This window comes from Hippocampus guttulatus, chromosome 5 (genome assembly GCF_054856545.1).
Source record: "Hippocampus guttulatus isolate MCC_2025c chromosome 5, RoL_Hgut_1.0, whole genome shotgun sequence".
Classification (NCBI taxonomy): domain Eukaryota; kingdom Metazoa; phylum Chordata; class Actinopteri; order Syngnathiformes; family Syngnathidae; genus Hippocampus; species Hippocampus guttulatus.
The window spans coordinates 22836585-22856940 of NC_141265.1; the positions used below are offsets into that span (position 1 = coordinate 22836585).

The window sequence follows — 20356 nt, forward strand, 5'->3', positions numbered from 1 at the left end:
GCATTTTAAGATTAAACAAGATTTATAAAGAAAGGATTTTTTTAAACCATTTACACATGTGCATATGAAATCTAAATGTACCCCCCACCTACACTTTACAAATGAAAGAGAAAACAATGACTAGCGGTTAATACATGAATTGCATCTTAATAAAAATATTCATTTTGTGTCTTTTATGCTTTTTTTCCCCATTTTTAAATTATCCCGCGGGCCTGATCGAACCCCCTCTGGGGCCGGTTCCGGCCCGCGGGCCGTATGTTTGACACCCCTGGTCTATACTGTATATATGTGTATACACACACACACACAAATGTCTGTATTCTTAAGACACACAAGTATGAGTAATCTAAACAATGATGCTAAAACAATTCACAAGCAATTAAAATGCTTCAAGTATTGCTTTACATTTCGCAGTTTGCGCTTTGACTGACCAACAACCACTGGATCCGAACAACACAAATGGGGGGATCATAGATAGATTTTGCGATGTTCCGCTGAGCCGTTCCACTGGTTTTGATGCCATGTTTGGTAACTCATGAGCCAAGGCAGATATGAGAGCCGCCAGTAAAGGATCGCTCGACAGCTGACCATCCATCAAAAATCTAAAATGGCTGCTGTTAGATTTGAACTTCCACTTACATTTCTCTGAAGATCAGTTCGCTAAAGTTCAGTCAAGCTGACAACTAATTTGATGTTTATCAAAGGGTCATTTTCATTAACCATTTGTTGTGTCAATTGAAGATAATGTAGACAGCATTTTGCAATGACAAAAAAATAAATCCAAGCAGGTATATTTAAAGGTCTCTTTCTGTCACGTTGGTTGAATATGCGTCAGTCCAATGTAGACGAAATCATTTGATCATACATTCAGTCATTTGAACTGTTTTATATTGTTGCTTTCACACCCAACATACATTAGTCGGTCAATATATTGTATAGTCCTGCCAATTCATATGGCACAGTGTTCAGGACAATGTATATTTGCGAGGGCAGTAATTGTAACCCGTTTCACAGGAATGTCAATGTATGTATGTACTATTTCGATGCCCGGAACTGGTGTGGTTCTATGTACTTAAACACGTGACCATGTTTTCTTTTTTCTAACTGTTTGAAAAAATTCAATAAAAAGTTTAATAACAAAAAATATATATATATATATATAGTCCTGCCAAAGGTCTTTGGCCACTCTTGTTTTAATAACCTGGTTCACATTCATTATAACAGAGTAACTCAAAAAGAGTTGCCTACATTGTTGTTACATCTGTTGTTTTTGGTGAGATATTTCATTGCAGCATTCAAATATTTAAACCGTGTTTGGCACATTATTTTGAAAATGTCACATTACGCACTTTTTGTTTGTGTCATTTGAAATTGACTAGTTACTGGAAAAGAACCATCTTGTAGAGCACTCATATACTGTAAGTTTTATGAACATATTGAAGTATTTGCTGATGTGGTACGCCCGTTCCTTAAATGTATAAAATATATCTAAGAAAATGAATTAACTTCACTTTGTGGTCACGGTTATCTGTGCCAGACAGTTGCTATTTTGAGTGATTTTTCATAGTCTGTTACGAGTGTCACAAAGAAAGACTGAAACTGTACACAGAACAGTTCTTCACAGGGGTTTGAGCTCATTATTCTGTCCAGTCATAGGCGGTAGCAGTCGCTTGGAGTCAGTTGGTGAGGATGATGAGCTCTTTCTGGAGAATGGTATGAGCCGCTGTGGCGTTGCAGAGAAGTCCTCAAAGCCAGGCAGACGGAAACACTCCTTACCACAACAACTGGATACTGCTGTAGATAGACAGGTCAGTAATATGGTCACTTGTAATTTTCTCAACTTAACTCAAATGTATGTAGAGAGCACTTTCAATTCATTGGCACGAGGTCATTTAGAGATTTGAAAACAAATTTTGATTTATTCCAGGCCGTGCACAGGCCCTCTTGGGAACTCCAAACAGGAGATTCAAACCCACAGCTTCTCCACTGTGAGGCAAACGTGCTAACTACTCTTTATTCTATCACCTTTTTCTGGGCCTTACTCATTTTCAATTTCCTGGTATCCATTCAGTTAAAATTTTTTTCCCCCTTCAAAAATATTTAATAATATCTATTTACCACAATCTGCTTATTATACCACCAAATGGGAGATCCATCTCTCTTACATAAATACCGATGTTATTTATGACCGTAAATAAGTTTCAACCCGTTGAACCCAATTGTGTTGTTAACGTATCTCATTAGTGTGCTGATAAAGATGCACAGAAACTGTAGTATGTTGACCTACATAAAGTTTCCATCTCATGTCCGGTTAGGGTGCTTTCGACTATTTCATTACATCCCGAAATTAGGAAACTTGAGGAATAACGAAATGTATAATTTCTTAATGAAATTATTCATATTAGTATTCTCCACAGTGTCACATCAAAGGGCTGTCACGATAACAGTGACTCAGAAATAGTCGAATTGCTATGTTAATGAGAGTCTAAAAAAATAAATAAAGCAAAACAGAAGCTGTTTCATGGCAGCATGAGCGATAACCAAACAAATCCCATTAGCTAAATCATGATAATATATACATTGAAATGGTCAATGACCGCAAGTAACTGAGTAGAAATGTAAAATGGGTAAAACATGAAAAGATGGGTAAAGACAGCTATGCCAGTGTGTGTTTGGAAATATAGGAAGTTGTTGCTGACAAATTGTAAGGTTGGCAATGTAAGTTTTTTTAAATGTTGTTGTTGTTATCCTGTATGCCTTTCACTTTCAGGAATATCAGATCATTAAGAAATCAGCACGTTCGTTGAGCACCGTTCAAGTGGAATCCCCATGGCGACTTGCGCAGCCATCCATTATCTCCAGCATAGTACTGATGAAAGGCCAGGGCAAGGTGAGTGCACTCTTGTCATGTGAGATGGAATAAAGCCCATAAAATGCATTTCAAGTACTGATGTTCTCAGCAACAATTCAGTGTTTGTTGCTTCAAATTATATCTGCTTATCAGAGCCTTTATTTACAAACCAAGCACACATTCAGCAACGCTTCACACTATTTTACTGCCCTTTTTTTGTCCCTGATGTGATGACACCACAATTTTTATATTGCTGTCCCATATACGTACAAATCATATATTTATATTTATTTTTATTTTTTTAAATGAACGTATTTAATTCTTTTCTTATTCACGTTAGCATTGGTTTATGTTCCATTTTGGTGTCTCACCAACAAGAATTGAACAGTTCTTCAAAAATGTTTCTCCTGTCTGTCGTTACAATCACTATTTTAAGATTGCTGAGGGTAAATCTGTATAGTTCTCATTAGCGATGGACGAGTACCCATATCAGGTTTCGGTATCGGGACTTGCAACAGTGCCGATACTTGCGGCCATTTTGCTTTCAGGGTCTAATAGGCATCCACGACTGACAGAATGTTTTGATGACCCAACTGTATCCATGTCAACCTGCTGACAGTTAATTATTACACATTAAACTACTACATTTATGACAAGGATTGACGTCCTTATAACTTTGTTACTTAAATGCATTGCACCATGCAATACAGTACATTTACGTATAAATATATGTTTAAGTACCAAATGCTTTTACCGTCATTAACATACAGTCTACGGCGACGTTTAAGTTCCTACGTCTTGCTGCATTCCGTGTTCATGGACGTCACAAAAATCAAAAAAACATTTTCACACACACACAAAAAAAACCAAAACATTTTGGCATTGACACTTAACTTCATGAAAACTGGTTGAGAAATCTTATGGCTGTTTTATGATTTGGAACTAAAGCTATACAAGTCTGACAGATAAGATTCAATTTCTGTAAATACATGCATATATTAAAGATTTACCGGTATGTTAATGCTTTGTAGGATTTGACCAGGATTCGCTATTTTACATACAACCTAAAATTACGATTTGTTTAAATAAAATAACATAAAAACATGCAACATTTATCATAACAAATGTGACAGTTAAATAAAAAAAATATTCAACTGCTATTCACACAAACACACATATGACAAAGATTGGCATCCTTAAAACTTTATTCATTTTAATTATTGTGCCACGCACTGCACTCTGGGAACAAAGTGGCTTTATCATCATATCATATCATATCATATCATAGATATGAACAGATAGATATGATGTCCCTGACTCCACGACGTTTACGCTCGTGCAGGTAAAGTGCTCTATAATCGTAGATGTCACAAAACCCAAATATTCAAAAATGTATTTTCTGTATTGATAACACCACGTTTTCATGAAAATGGGTCAAGTCAAGCTATGCGTTATTTTCAATGCACATGGTTTGCCTTTGAGGGAACATTGCCCGTCACCAGCTTTGCTGAACTGAGATGTTACTGTGCGTCATACACCGGGAGTTGGCGGGTGTGTGCTTTTTCTGACACGTTAAAATCTTGCTTATCGTTGACGTGATAGACAGTGTCTCAAAATAGCATAAGCATCTAGCTTCCAATCAGCACAGGTGGAGGCCTTTGATCGCCGTAATAGTTTTGCATTGGGTGGGGGTTGCTGTCTGGGCCTCTGCCAGACATTCGGGTTCGATACATATTGTAATTCTCACTAACCAGTCTTGAATTTCTTTTTTATTTGTAGTTCAGGACGGTGCTATGACATCATATCAGATTTCTTCTTCTTCTTCTTCTTCTTCCAAGTCACAAGGATGTATTTTACTATCCTACGGGCTTATTCATCCTCCTGACTCTGTACAGTAGTCCATTGCTTATCGGTGAGGTAATATTCCAGAAGCCATCACAAAAGAGTAAAATCTGAAAAGTAGACATCATGGATTTATTTTAATTATCTGTTAATATAAACATTTAACCAATAAAATATGCATGTGATGTGCAGGTATCGTTATTCTCCACTTGGGGGTGCCATCTTCACATTCTACAGTGTTGTATCTGTGACTTTCAAAGATGGTGCCTTACCTGTTGAGTGTTATGGGAGTCAGCGAATGTAGAATTGGCTTGGAAAACTTGTGTGCTAAGTTTTAAATTGTGGTTACTGGTAGCTTATGTATGAATGCTTGTCAGGCGTTTTTTCTGACCATTTTTTTCAATAAAGCGATTGAAAGTGTCAATCTTTGCCAAACTGTGGAGGGATTACAATTCACTCTAACTATTGGTGGTGGGCTATGTTAAATCCATTAACAATGTTGACCTGTTACCAAAGACTTGCAGCAGTGTAAGATATTTCTGCTTTACAATAGCCATGTTGCACTCTTGGGACATGGAATGTCACCTCTCTGGCAGGGAAGGAGCCCGAGCTGGTGTGTGAGGTAGAGAAGTTCCGACTGGATATAGTTGGACTTGCCTCCACACACAGCCTGGGTTCTGGTACTAGTTCTCTCGAGAGGGGTTGGACTCTCTTCCACTCTGGAGTTGCTCATGGTGAGAGGCGCAGAGCAGGTGTGGGCATACTCATTGCACCCCGGCTCAGTGCCTGTACATTGGGGTTCACACCGGTAGACGAGAGGGTTGCTTCCCTCCGCCTTCGGGTGGGGGGACGGGTCCTGACTGTTGTTTGTGCATATGCACCAAACGGCAGCTCAGCATACCCACCCTTTTTGGAGTCCTTGGAGGGTGTGCTGGAGAGTACTCCTGCTGGGGACTCCCTTGTTCTGCTGGGGGACTTCAATGCTCACGTGGGCAATGACAGTGAGACCTGGAGGGGCGTGATTGGGAGGAACGGCCCCCCCGATCAGAACTCGAGTGGTGTTTTGTTATTGGACTTCTGTGCTCGTCACGGACTGTCCATAACGAACACCTTGTTCAAACATAAGGGTGTCCATATGTGCACTTGGCACCAGGACACCCTGGGCCGTAGTTCGATGATCGACCTTGTGGTTGTATCATCGGATTTGCGGCCGCATGTTTTGGACACTCGGGTGAAGAGAGGGGCGGAGCTGTCAACTGATCACCACCTGGTGGTGAGTAGGCTCCGATGGTGGGGAAAGATGCCGGTCCGTCCTGGCAGACCCAAACGTATTGTGAGGGTTTGTTGGGAGCGTCTGGCGGAATCCCCTGTCAGAAGGAGTTTCAACTCCCACCTCCGACAGAGCTTTTCCCATGTTCCGGGGGAGACGGGGGACATTGAGTCCGAGTGGACCATGTTCCGTGCCTCTATTGTTGAGGCGGCCAATCTGAGTTGTGGCCGTAAAGTGGTTGGTGCCTGTCGTGGCGGCAACCCTCGTACTCGCTGGTGGACACCAGCAGTAAGGGATGCCGTCAAGCTGAAGAAGGAGTCCTATCGAGCCTTTATGGCCTGTGGGACCCCAGAGGCAGCTGACGGGTATCGACTGGCCAAGCGGAACGCAGCTTCGGTGGTCGCCGAGGCAAAAACCCGAGCGTGGGAAGAGTTCGGTGAGGCCATGGAAGCCGACTTCCGGACGGCTTCGAGGAAATTCTGGTCCACCATCCGACGTCTCAGGAGGGGGAAGCAGTGCACCACTAACACTGTGTACAGTGGGGATGGGGCACTGCTGACTTCGACTCGGGACGTTGTGAACCGGTGGGCAGAGTACTTCGAAGACCTCCTCAACTCCACCAACACGTCTTCCTTGGAGGAAGCAGAGTCTGAGGACCCTGAGGTGGGCTCTCCTATCTCTGTGGCTGAAGTCACCGATGTGGTTAAAAAGCTCCTCGGTGGCAGGGCCCCAGGGGTGGATGAGATCCGCCCGGAGTTCCTCAGGGCTCTGGATGTTGTGGGGCTGTCCTGGTTGACACGCCTCTGCAACATCGCGTGGTCAACGGGGAGAGTGCCTCTGGATTGGCAGACCGGGGTGGTAGTCCCTCTTTTTAAAAAGGGGGACCGGAGGGTGTGTTCCAACTACAGAGGGATCACACTCCTCAGCCTCCCTGGTAAGGTCTATTCAGGGGTGCTGGAGAGGAGGGTCCGTCAGGAAGTCGAGCCTCAGATTGAGGAGGAGCAGTGTGGTTTTCGTCCCGGCCGTGGAACAGTGGACCAGCTCTACACCCTTAGCAGGGTCCTCGAGGGTATGTGGGAATTCGCCCAACCAGTCTACATGTGTTTTGTGGACTTGGAGAAGGCGTTTGACCGTGTCCCTCGGGGAGTTCTGTGGGGGGTGCTTCGTGGGTATGGGGTACCGAACCCCCTGATACGGGCTATTCGGTCACTATACCACCGATGTCAGAGTTTGGTTCGCATTGCCGGCAGTAAGTCGGAATCGTTTCCAGTGAGGGTAGGACTCCGCCAAGGCTGCCCTTTGTCGCCGATTCTGTTCATAATCTTTATGGACAGAATTTCTAGGCGCAGCCGAAGCGTTGAGGGCGTCCGTTTTGGTGGCCTCAGTATTGCATCCCTGCTTTTTGCAGATGATGTGGTGCTGTTGGCTCCTTCAAACGGGGCTCTCCAACTCTCACTGGAGCGTTTCGCAGCCGAGTGTGAAGCGGTTGGGATGAAAATCAGCACCTCCAAATCTGAAACCATGGTCCTCAGTCGGAAAAGGGTGGAGTGCCCCCTCCGGGTCGGGGGAGAGATCTTGCCCCAAGTGGAGGAGTTTAAGTATCTTGGGGTCTTGTTCACGAGTGAGGGCAGGAGGGAGCGAGAGATCGACAGGCGGATCGGTGCAGCGTCTGCTGTGATGCGGACGTTGTATCGGTCTGTCGTGGTGAAGAAGGAGCTGAGCCGAAGGGCGAAGCTCTCAATTTACCGGTCGATCTACGTTCCAACCCTCATCTATGGTCACGAGCTATGGGTCGTGACCGAAAGAACGAGATCCCGGATACAAGCGGCCGAAATGAGTTTTCTCCGCAGGGTGTCCGGGCTCTCCCTTAGAGATAAGGTGAGAAGCTCGGTCATCCGGGAGGGGCTCAGAGTCGAGCCGCTTCTCCTCCACATCGAGAGGAGCCAGATGAGGTGGCTTGGGCATCTGATTCGGATGCCTCCTGAACGCCTCCCTGGTGAGGTGTTCCGGGCATGTCCCACTGGGAGGAGACCCCGAGGAAGACCCAGGACACGCTGGAGTGACTATGTCACCCAGCTGGCCTGGGAACGCCTCGGGATCCCCCGGGGAGAGCTGGAAGAAGTAGCTAGGGAGAGGGAAGTCTGGGCTTCCCTGGTAAAGCTGTTGCCCCCGCGACCCGGCCCCGGATAAGCGGTAGAAGATGGATGGATGGATGGATGTTGCACTTTGTCATTTTTTGTAAGTGTAAAATTATCCTAAACTTCGGACACTGTCTTTTCTCCTGTTTCGCCCTGATTGCTCTGTGAGTCTGCAGTAACAAAATGAAAAATGATCACCACAAAATCCAGCGATACAGTGAAAAATCTGCAATATAAAATTAGATGTATCATTTAAAAATGTCCAATACGGTGGAACCGCAAAAATAAAAACACAATATGGGAGGGACGACTGTAATATCTTCTCCTACACCGTTACACCCAGAAGTGAAGTACAATTTGGTTTAACATGCATTCACTTTTTGAATACCAGTATTTTTGTTATCAATCCAACCCATAGCGGCACTGTTGTTCAGCCCCCATAATGAAAGGTTTGACAGTCTACGTTGTTGACCCACAAGTGAGGTTGGTTTTAAAGTTCTCTCACAGACTCAGGCAAATGAGCACTAATAATCATCCAACCATCCATGATCTGAAACGCTTATCCTCAAAACAGTCGTGGGCATGCTAGAGCCTATCCCAGCTGTCTTCGGGCAGTAAATGGGGTACACCCTAAACTGGTTGCCAGCCAATCGCAAACCACACATCGACAAACAACCATTCACACTCACAATCACACTTAAGGAGAATTTAAAGTGCTCCGTTAACCTGCTATGCATGTTTTTGGAATGTGGGAGGATACCAGAGTACCCGGAGAAAACCCACACAGGCACAGGGGGAACATATGAATTCCACACAGGAAGGCTGGGGCCGGATTTGAGCCCATGACTTCTGCACTGTGATCATTGTGCTGCCTTTCAGTCATCATCAATCATTTTACTTAAAATTTGGTATTTACACCACTTTTATTTAAAAAAAAAAAACATCTTAATCAGATCACTCCCAAATTTATACTGGCTACAATAGAGAGATGGAGTGTTTTGGTTGGTGGGCATAGTATATAGACTAGAGCAGTGTTTTTAAAACCTTGTGCCAGTGTGCCGCAAGATATTGTCAGGTGTGCCGTGGGAAATTATACAAAATGTATGCCTGTGCGGTCGATCGACTGGAAGAGTAATCATGTACAGTGAAACTCCTCTAGAGCGAAACGTACATGGGCGAAAATACCCCCTTATGTGAAAAAATCTTCATCATGAACACAATTCCCATTCTCCTGCCCCCCATACGATGAAAACCCCCCTGTTGCGTTATACGAAATCATTTTCTCTGCTCCAGCCTCGCGAAGACATTCACTACAACGAAGTCTTATCCAACAGCGACCTCTACCGCTTCGTTCGAAAAAAGGCAACAGCAACCACCACACTGGTTTACATAGTGAACGATGTTTATTTCGGTCACAGCTGTGAGTTTCCTGGACTCAACATACTCATAGCTGCTCCATCATTGGCTTACCGAGCATCATCCTGGTCTCCGATTGGCCAAGAGGAACCTCACTGTCTATGTGTGTAGATACTATGGCTAACTATGGGGCCATCGAGGACTACGAAGCATCCCGTGGCTCAACGGACATTCAAATAAACGAACGTTTCCTCGAATGCTTTACTTGTTATCATGCTAAAAACAGCCACGGCACGCTTCGTAGTCCTCGATGGCCATAGGTAGCTCTCGAAGGCTATAAACCTTACGCTAACTGGAGCGCTAATGAGAGAGAAGCACATGTGTAAACCAGTGTGGTGGTTGCTGTTGCAGTTTTGGAGCGAAGCAGTAGGAGTCGCTGTTGGCTGAGGTTGGATTAGACCAGGGGTGCCCATTACGTAGATCCTGATCTACCGGTAGATCTAAGACAGGTCCCAAGTAGATCCGAGGAGAGGCGAGCAGAAAAAAAACAAACGACCATTTGTGTGTCTTTGTACATGTTAGTAATATATATATTTTTGTGTTAATGTATGCTGCACCCTAATCATCCTATCAGGCTCATTTTCACAAAATAAAAAATTAAAAAAATAAAATAAAGCAGGTAAATCTTGAATTTATGGTGGCGCGTGATTACGTCATTGGACGTTGTCAGCACTCAGCAGTCTGCAATTGCAGCTTGTGATCAGAGCTGTTGCGCTCTATCTTTTATCGTCATTATTCTCATTCAGAGTTTGCTTCGTGTGCAATTCACCGAGGGCACGGCCAAACAACAGGAATCTAGGAGGGCCCAGGGAAGCACTTTAAAACGGTACGTGTGAGCTACGATAGTTAACAGGCTGCAAAAGTGCATCGCATGCCTCAGTTTTAGGCTGTTTCTCATCATGGCGTGCGTGCGTGTCTGTGTGTGTGTGTGCGCGCGCGCGCGTGCCAGTAAGGGTAGATCCCGGGAGGTTAGTTGATCGAAAAGTAGATCTTTGGTCCAAAAAGTTTGGGCACCCCTGGATTAGACTTTTGCCGAAGACTTGTTTTCGTTGTCGTGAATCTCGTCACGAGGCAAGAGCAGAGAAACAGATTCCGTATAACGGAACAGGGCGATTTTTCGTTGTAGGGGGAGCAGAAAAGTGGGAATGGCTTTCATGCATGAAAATCTTTTCACACTTGGGGGTATTTTCACCCATGTAGGTTTCGTTGTCGAGGAGTTTCACTGTATGTGCAAATAGAAGAACAAGCAGTGAAACTGGGTGAGATATTTTCTTTTTCGAATGAGAAAGGTCTGCTCTGCAAAACATGCAGCAAAGCAAAGCAAATTTTCGGATGGACAAAACGGAAGCTGGACTACCTCAAGCGACACATTCAGCAGAAAAGTCATTTGAATAATGTTGGAATTATATAAAGACTCAAGATGGGAAAAGGAATTGCTTCAATATTGCGAGACAGCGCATACGACCGGGAGAAAAAGAACCGGCTGTCACACAGAAAAAAATCAGACCCTGAGCAAGTTAACGTTCAAATTGACTATATTTTACTTGCCATTAAAACGAATGCACTAAATATTGGATTGATGTTGATTTGATTCCTACTCAATGTGTATAGTATTGTGTTAATTTTCAATGTTAAAAAACGCTTATCGTAACAATATAACACCAAATTGTTAAAATAAGATTTTTTCACATCCAGGTCGTGGTGTGCTGCGGGATTTTTTTCAATGAAAGAAATGTGCCTTCCCTTGAAAAAGATTGAAAAACACTGGACGAGAGTACTTTTATGGTAAATAGATGTAAGGTACATGATGAACAATTTGAGGATGTGGGATACATTGCTATCTGCAACTTTCTATTGTTGTTGTTTTTTTTAACTTACAAAATGTGTGTGTGTAAGATACAGTTACTTGTCCACTTCAGTGATACCAAGATAAAAAAAAAAGCACTTCAGCGATCTTGACAATGTACTGTATATTCTGAAGAGATAACATTATCCTCTTCCTAAAATTCTTCTGAAATACCTTATAAAACCACAATCATTACACTCCAATTGTGCGTTTGCGATTCATATTTGCAATAATTTTTGCAATGTATTTTCTTAGTGCCTAGGATTCAGTATTGTTGGTGGCCAGGATTCATCTCGTGGTCAAATGGGAATTTTTGTGAAGACCATTTTCTCTCATGGTGCTGCAGCTGCTGATGGACGCCTAAAAGAGGGTAACCTTTCTCTTACCTATTGTTTACCCGCCTAAAATAAAACTGTTAGGTAATTTGACCGTGACAAATCAGTTTGTTTTTTTTCTACGAATGCTATGGACACTTCTATTATGGAACACAGGAAATATATACGGAAATATGTTTTACGGTATATATTATTATATTCCTGTCCTCTGTGAAGTTTGCATGTTCTCTCCGTGCCTGTGTGGGTTTGCTCCGGGTAGTCCACATTCCAAAAACATGCATAGTAGGTTAATGGAACACTTGAAATTATCCCTCAGCCTGAGTGTGAGTGTCTATGGTTGTTCGTCTATAGGGGTGTTCACACGGCACACATTTGCATCGGTACTGCACCGACATATTTTGTCGCGGTATATCTTACACCGGTGCAAATTTTGTGGAGCGTTCACACGTAAAAAGCTGCTGACTAAAGAGAAGCGTATTTACCCCGGTTCAGTCCCACTTGCGTTCACACGGCAGTTTCTGCGGCCGTGCAATACGATAGTATTAATACAGAAATAAAACAAAGAGCGGTTCTGTTGGTTCTTTTTAAAACACATACACTTAGTTAATTTGTTTAACTCAAGCAACTACAGGCACGTCCTTTTCTGTCTCCGTGCCTTCTGCTCGAGAGGCTTTCAATGACCGTCCCCGAAAACGTAAGTCAACGATGACTTCAATGTCACTCAGAAAAGCAAACATAATGCGCCAAACAGAAAATCAAGAGAGGAAATCACAAATTAAATTGGATGGGGGGGTGGTGTGAACACACAACAGAGGAACAAACTACACAAACAACTCCGAGACAGTGCAGTCTCCTACAAAAGGAAAGATGACGGAAGTACAACAGAGCACGAAAGCAACGCATTCTACCCGTATGTGATCAACTCTTTTCATGTGTAGCGAGTCTACCCCTGTAGCGTTCACACGTACCATTTTACATCGGTGCTGCCCGGCAAACGAGCACTTACTCCGGAGCAAATTTTTAAACCACCTGCTTGAGCAGGGTTAAATTTGCTCCGGTTTAAGCTGTTTTCAGGCGCTACACCGGTGTAATTTTGTACGTATGAACGCTCTACAGGGGCAGCCCCGGTGCTGCACCACAGCAAAAGTTGCCGTGTGAACACCCCTTATGTCTGCCCTGCGATTGGCTGGCAACCAGTTCAGGGTGTATCTCGCCTACTGCCTGAAGACAGCTGGAATAAGCTCCAGAGCACGCTCACGACCCTTGTGAGGATTAAGCAGTTTCAGATAATGGATAGATGGATGAAATGAGTTTAACAGTCTTAAATGAAATCTCAAAGTATTGTGTTCTATTTTTTCATAGGAGATGAGATTCTGGAGGTAAATGGAGAGTCTCTCCAAGGAATGACCCATCAACAAGCTATCCAGACTTTCAAGGTCATTGGTCTCATTGAATTAAAATGTAAAACTCAGAGGTGGGTAATTTCCAAAATTTTGCTGGTGTGTCATTTGTCAGCGGGATGGGCACCAATTCATCGTTATTTCAAGATAACGATGAAGTCCGCCATTTCATTTTAACCACACTTCTGTCAATAGGTCACCCTCCTCCCCTCAAAATGTCATCGTCTAGCTAGCAGATGGAAAATGCAATTTGATTAAAATGGTAAATGATGATAGATAAACTGGCAGACTGGTGAATTTTACTGACGGAAGCGATGATTGAAGTGCGGTTAAAATAACATGACGGACTGATCGACTGACGATTAGAAGTTTGGTTAGGCTTGAAAAAAATGATAGACTGAGGATGACAGACGGGTAAACTTTTGTAAATTGCCCATTTCTGCTACTAATGAATGACAGACCGGCAACATTTTGTAAATTGTGCACTTCTGGTTGTTTGTCTATATCAGGGGTGGCCAACCAGTCAGAGACGAAGAGCCAATTTTTTTTACTGTGTTACTGCAAAGAGCCACATCATACCCTTCCTCGCCCACGCGCGTGCACACACGCACACGCACCCACACACATGCACACACACACTTTTTTGGCCAAAGATCGACTTTAGAAGCGACCAACTTCTCACGAACGACCTGATCGCACGCGTGCAAGCATACACACACACTCAAACACGCGTGCTCGCACGTACTCACGCACTCACGTGGGTGCCCACCAGGGCACTCGCGCACATATGCATGCACACCACGATGAGCAACAGTCGAAACGGGACAAAAATGAATGAAAGCTAAAGATACAAACAAACAAATCTTTTTTTTTCCCCACCAATTTCCTCCTCCCACCCCTTGCGGTCGACTTGGGACCAGTTCGCTGGCTCCCGGTCGATTCTGATCGACGTATTATAATAATAATAATAATAATAATAATACATCACATTTGCAAGCGCATTTCATAACACTCAAGGACACTGTACAACCAAGAGCAATAGTAAAACACAGATAAAATAATAATAAACAAAGAAAGAAAGAATTTAAGGCGGATAGGCAAGTCTGAATAGGTGGGTTTCGAGCTGGGTTTTGAATATGGAAAGAGAGTCAATATTACGAATGTTGGGAGGAAGTGAGTTCCAGAGTTTGGGTGCAGAGCGACTGAAGGCTCTGCACCCCATTGTACTGAGACGGGCAGAGGGTAGAAAAAGGTGGAGGGAGGATGAGGACCTGAGTGAGCGAGAGGGAATGGAGATTTGAAGAAGATCTGACAGATAGGGGGGCGCAAGGTTATGGATGGCTTTGAATGTATAGAGAAGTAATTTGAAGTTGATTCTAAATTTGACAGGAAGCCAGTGGAGCTGTCGGAGGATGGGGGTGATATGATGGAAGGAGGGGGTTCTCGTGATGATCCGGGCTGCTGAATTCTGAACAAGTTGAAGTTTATGGAGGAATTTTTGATGGACACCGAAGAGGAGTGAGTTACAGTAGTCAATACGGGAAGTGACGAGACTGTGAACAAGGATAGCAGTGGTGTGAGGAGTGAGTGAGGGACGGAGGCGGTTTATATTGCGAAGGTGGAAATGAGCGGACCGGGTAATGTTATTGATGTGGGAGTGAAAGGATAGTGAACTGTCAAGGATGACACCCAGACTCTTCACCTGGGGGGAAGGAGATATAGTGGCATTATCAATTATGAGGGAGAAACTGTCGGCTTTGTTTAGAGTAGATTTGGTACCGACGAGTAAGCTAAACAACAATAAAACAGAACTCCTCTGTTTTATTGCTGTTTAGCTTGAGGAAATTATGGGTCAACCAAGATTTGATTTCTGAGAGACAGTGAGAGAGGGATGAGGGTGGAAGAGAAGCATCGGGTTTGCTGGAGAGGTAGAGCTGGGTGTCATCCGCATAGCAGTGAAAGTGTAAGCCAAATTTGCGGAAAATGTTTCCGAGCGGAAGGAGGTAGATAATGAAAAGGAGCGGACTTAGGACAGAACCCTGGGGAACACCAGAAGAGACGGGGAGGGATTGTGAAATAAAAGAATTAAGTTGAATGAACTGAGAGCGGCCAGTGAGATATGAGTGGAACCAACGTAGAGGGGTGTTGGTGATGCCTATGGTAGAAAGTCTGTTGAGGAGGATGGGGTGAGCGATTGTGTCGAAGGCTGCACTCAGGTCAAGGAGGATGAGGATGGAGATTAGGCCAGAGTCTGCTGCCATGAGAAGATCGTTTGTGATTTTTATGAGGGCTGGAATTGTTCATAAAGACTATTGTCGGTGAGGTGGGAGTGGAGCTGAGAGGCGACAGTTTTCTCAAGAATTTTAGAAATGAAGGGAAGATGGGAAATGGGGCGTAGGTTATTGAAGTCATTGGGATCTGAACTGGGTTTGTTCAGGATTGGGATGACAGCTGCAGTTTTGAAGAGCATAGGAACAATTCCAGTCGACAGAGAGGAATGGATAATGGCTGAGATGAAGGGAAGCAGAGAAGGTAGGCAGGATTTGACCAGAACTGTGGGGAGGGGATCGAGCTGACAGGAGGAAGTCTTGGATTTAATGATGAGGTCTGAAATTAATGAGAGATGGGGGAGTTCAAAAGAAGAGAACAGTTTGCAATGGGTGAGAATGTCAGAGGAGGGGAAAGGTACAGAGGAGCCCAGATGCTGGTGGATTTTGTTGATTTTTTTCGTTGAAAAAGAGGAGAAGTGCGTTGCAGGTGTCACGAGAATAAAAGTGAGGTGGTAGGGAGTCAGGGGGTTGAGTGATTCTGTTCCAAAGGGAAAAGAGAGTCTTTGTATTTCCAGCATTGGAGCAGATGAGTCCAGAGTAGTAATGTGATTTTGCTTGAGAGATGGAATCCTTGTAGAGGGATAGTTGAGCTGCGTAGATGTCCTTGTGAGCAGTGAGACCGGTTTTCCTATAAAATCTCTCAAGCTGCCGGGTTTGGGATTTCAAGGAACGGAGATGAGGAGTGAACCAAGGGGCAGACCGAGTAAAAAGGACAGAGCGGGACTTGAAAGGGGCGAGCGTATTGAGGATGCTGATGAGACCAGAGTTATATCGGAAAACCAAATCATCAGGAGTGGAATCAATGTCCGGAGTCAGGGTGGTCAGCCATGCAGTGAGAGAGTCAATGTTAATGTCTTTAATATTACGGTAAACGATGGTCCGGGGTGATTTGGCAGTTGAGAGCTCGAGCGTAATGTTGAATGAGATAAGGAAGTGGTCCGTTATTGGAAGTTCGTCAGCAGTACAGTTGGAGGGGGAAATACCAGAGCAGCAGATCAGATCCAGGGTGTGACCTTTGATGTGTGTGGGAAAATCTACAAATTGATCAAAACCAAAACTGTTAAGTGAAGAAGTGAAGTCAATGGTGAGAGGAAGAGCAGTGTTGTCCATATGTATATTAAAATCTCCCAGGATTATTACATTTGGTGACAGAGAGGAGAGATGGGTGAGGACAGCAGACAGTTCATTTAAGAAGTCACGGTGGGGTTTGGGTGAGCGGTACACGGTGGCAATAATCGTGGGAATGGATCCGGATATTTGACAGGCAAGGCATTCAAAGGAGGAAAGTGGAGGGAGAGAAACTGGAAGTACTTTCCACTTCTCGCGGTATAGTATCGCGAGACCTCCTCCACGACCAGAATCGCGGGGCTTGGAAATGTAAACAATTGTAAACAAATCCCGGGGGAGTGGAATCGTTCAGCTGTGAGAAGTCCCCGGGAGTTTGCCAGGTTTCATTCAAACAGAGAATGTAAAGCTCACGGTCCGTGAGGATATCTTGAATGAGATTACCCTTCCCAGTAAGCGAACGGATGTTAAGTAGCCCGAAGTTGACGGCGGCAGTCTCGCTGCTGCGGGGACCGTTAGCCGACCTAGCCAAGCCGGCTAACGCACGATGGTCGATGGATCGGCCGGCGTTTCTGGATGGCCGACGGGAGGAAGACCAGAAGGAGGTGATGGTGTTGTTTCGGTTGAGGCAGAAGCCCAGACGAGACCCACGGTGAATGTATTTCCGGGAAGGAAAGCGAACGATGTCCGGGAGCAGGTGTAGAGCAGGAGGAGGGCCCAGCCATTGGAAGCGGAGCCTAAGGAGCTCAGCCACCGAGTACTGGAGCAGACCCTCGACAGGTCGATGGAGGAGCGACAGGTTGATCCACAACAGTAGAACCCAGACACAGGCCCTGCCGACCCCCTGGTCCAAGAGCCGAGCAGGTAGGACGCTGAGACGCCGGGACGAAAACAGTCGAAGATGGTTGAGAGTGCGAGGCAGGCGTGGATGGGGGCTGGAGTGGAATGACTGTGAGATGATGATAGTGATTCCGTGCGAAACAGTAAAACAATCGAGCGTAAAAACACAAGTGTGGAATGACTGTGAGATGATGATAGTGATTCCGTGCGAAACAGTAAAAAAATCGAGCGTAGAAACACAGTAAAAACACCGTAAAACACAAAAGTTAGTGGGAGAGCAGCGGCAGCCAAAACGCGCCAGCGTTCACTCAACCCGGAAGTATTGGGCACCCCTGCCTTAAAATCAGAGGTAATTCGCTGACTAGCTTAGCGCTTAGCGTCGTTTGCGCCTGAGCGGTGATGCAGTCATCTGATTGGTTGTCCTCTATGTCAATCAAGTAACAGGATTGATGATAGGCTAACGTAGTACTTCTGTGTAGTTGGCGCCTTGTTTGAATGGCATCGCCACTGCCGAGGCGTTTTTGACGCTTGTCGTGTGAAAGCTCGGGAGCTGCGGCTTGGCCACCCCTGGTCTATATATACTCTGCAACTGTCTTGCAGCCTGTTTAGGGTAACTGATAATTAAATGCCATTAAATGTGTTTTGTTTATGTTTGGATTTAAATACTAATTTTGCCACCTGCAATAAATTGGCCTCTCGCCTGGAATGTAAGTACAGGAAGCACATATGTTTAATTTCTCAGTATTGGACACTTTTCTGTTGTTCCTCTAGCAACTCAAAAAAGGTGTTGTGACTCTGACAATTCGAACTCGCCTGCGGAGCCCTAGTCTTACACCCTGTGCAACCCCAAGTATCCGTAGCCGTTCCAGCTCACCCAACTCCAATACCAGTGAGGGAACACCTCTTCCCTTTGGGATTGATGAGACTGATGGCCAAAGGGGTCCTGGTCCAAAAGACTGCATCATCATGGAGGTCACACTTGATAAAGGTAATGCTTGTTTTTCTTCATTTTTGGATTACAGCACTCCATATAATGAAACTGATATGTAGCTATCAGTGATGTGTTCCTCGAGCCGGTCCTTGGCCTCGAAGACCGAAGGGCGGTCCTTGGTCCTCGGCCTTGGCCTCGGAGTCAAGTCCTTGGTCCTTGGCCTTGGCCTCGGAGTAAAGTCCTTGGCCTTGGCCTTGGCCTCGGGTTGCCGGTCCTCGGACACAACGAGGGATTAGAGCCTCTAATCCTTCGTCCACAGGTATAAAGTGGGCCAGAGGACCGCAAAAATCATAAAGAAATCAAACAAAATCCATCCAGGGAAACCCACGTTGATGACTTTATCTGGCGCTTTAAGAGGGGCGGGGCCGCCACTGACACTCAGTCCAACTGTAAAGAGCGGCATCACAGTTAGTTTCAATCACGGTTCGTTCCGTTCGCGATCGGCAGTTTAAATAGCGTGTAAAGCCTTTCTGTAACAGTGGTGTCTTTTATTTATCGTATTTTCACGACTATAAGGCGCCATTAAAAGTCTTAAATTTTCTCCAAAATGGACAGGACGCCTTGTAATGCGGAGCGTCTAGTGTATGCGCTGAGTTCCAAAAACATGACTGACAGTCGACACGCTGTTTATATAGAGAAAAGGCGGGAGTGAGTGTGGACAGCCATGCGGCAAAGAAGTCGGCCAATCAGTGAAGGGTGGGCGTGTATATATACATATATGGAGAGAGAGAGAGAAAAGGCGGACGTGAGTGAGGACAGGCATGCGGCGGAGAAGTCCGCCAATGAGTGAAGGGTGGGCGTGTAAATGGACGCTAAAGGGACGCCCCAAGCAGGTACCAACACCTGTATAGAGTGTGGCTATGTGCATTATTGCAAAACAACTTCGGTTTTGGTTTCTAAGAACCCCCGAAAATAAATTCTACAAAGAGACACGCCTACGAAGCTCAGTTCAAACTTCAAGCCATCGGTTATGCTTTTGGCATGCGTGCCCATCTCACAGCAGCGGTGAAAAACCAAGTCAAGCAAATGAACTCTGAGCTTGCCGTTATTCCCGGAGGCTTGACTAAAGAACTCCAACCGCTGGACATCGGCATCAACCGGGCGTTCAAAGTAAAGTTGCGAGCGGCATGGGAACAATGGATGATCGATGGCAAACACAACTTTACAAAGAGTGAGAGGCAGCGCCGGGCGAGTTACGCCACAATTTGCGAATGGATTGTGGCTGCTTGGACGAACGTGTCTGCTAGTACTGTTGTTCAAGCTTTTGGCAAAGCTTGAACAAAGCGATGTGGCTCATTTCTGTGGAGCCACATGGCAATGAGAGTGACTCTGACAACAAAAGGGAACCCGGCGTTTTTGATGGATTACCGGTACTTGCACAATTGTTCAATTCTGATACAGAGGATGAGGACTTTGATGGATTTCTGGGTGATGATTGATCGAAAAACGTGAGTACATTGTACGATGGCTAAATAAAATACAACCGAACTCAGTTTTGCTTCCGTTGCCTTTTTAAAAACGTGTTTTTAGCGTGTATTCATGTCTTGGCATGCTACCGTATGCTTCAAGCTAACGTGTTTTTAGCGTGCGCGCATGCATGCCGTATGTTTAAGCTGGCATATGTTTTTCCACTGTAAAACTGCGCCCAATAATACAGTGCGTTTTGTCTATGTGTCAAATACAGAAATAGCACCCGTTAATGAGACTGCGCCCAACATTACGGTGCGCCGAATGGTCGTGAAAATACAGTAGTTATTTTTGCACAGTTGTCACATTTGTGCGGTCGCACTAGAATGTTTGTTTGAACCAAGTAATTTGCGTTACAGCTGGAGTCAATAATGCACTTCACTTCCGGGTTTGGCCGTTGGGATTTGGAGTCCTTTTGCTCTATTCCAGTTATGTTTGCTGAATGCTTTCTCATGTTTGGAATAATGAATATTGATAATACATAGTTTAAAATCATGGTTGATTTAATTATTTATTATTATTTTGAAGTTGAAGGTATTAAATTAATTAATGAAGTATTAGTGGT

At 44.6% G+C, this 20356-nt stretch overlaps 1 protein-coding gene across 7 annotated transcripts in view; it reads left to right on the forward strand.

Annotated features, from left to right (window-relative positions):
* pdzd2 (PDZ domain containing 2) overlaps positions 1 to 20356 on the forward strand; it is a 106282-nt gene that overhangs the window by 55930 nt on the left and 29996 nt on the right. For all 7 annotated transcript variants that reach the window (XM_086110510.1, XM_086110512.1, XM_086110511.1 and 4 more), the window contains 5 exons: positions 1651 to 1808; positions 2771 to 2890; positions 11619 to 11733; positions 13061 to 13134; positions 18105 to 18321. In XM_086110510.1, the coding sequence (XP_085966636.1) occupies positions 1651 to 1808; positions 2771 to 2890; positions 11619 to 11733; positions 13061 to 13134; positions 18105 to 18321 (684 nt within the window). The remainder of the gene's footprint in view (positions 1 to 1650; positions 1809 to 2770; positions 2891 to 11618; positions 11734 to 13060; positions 13135 to 18104; positions 18322 to 20356) is intronic.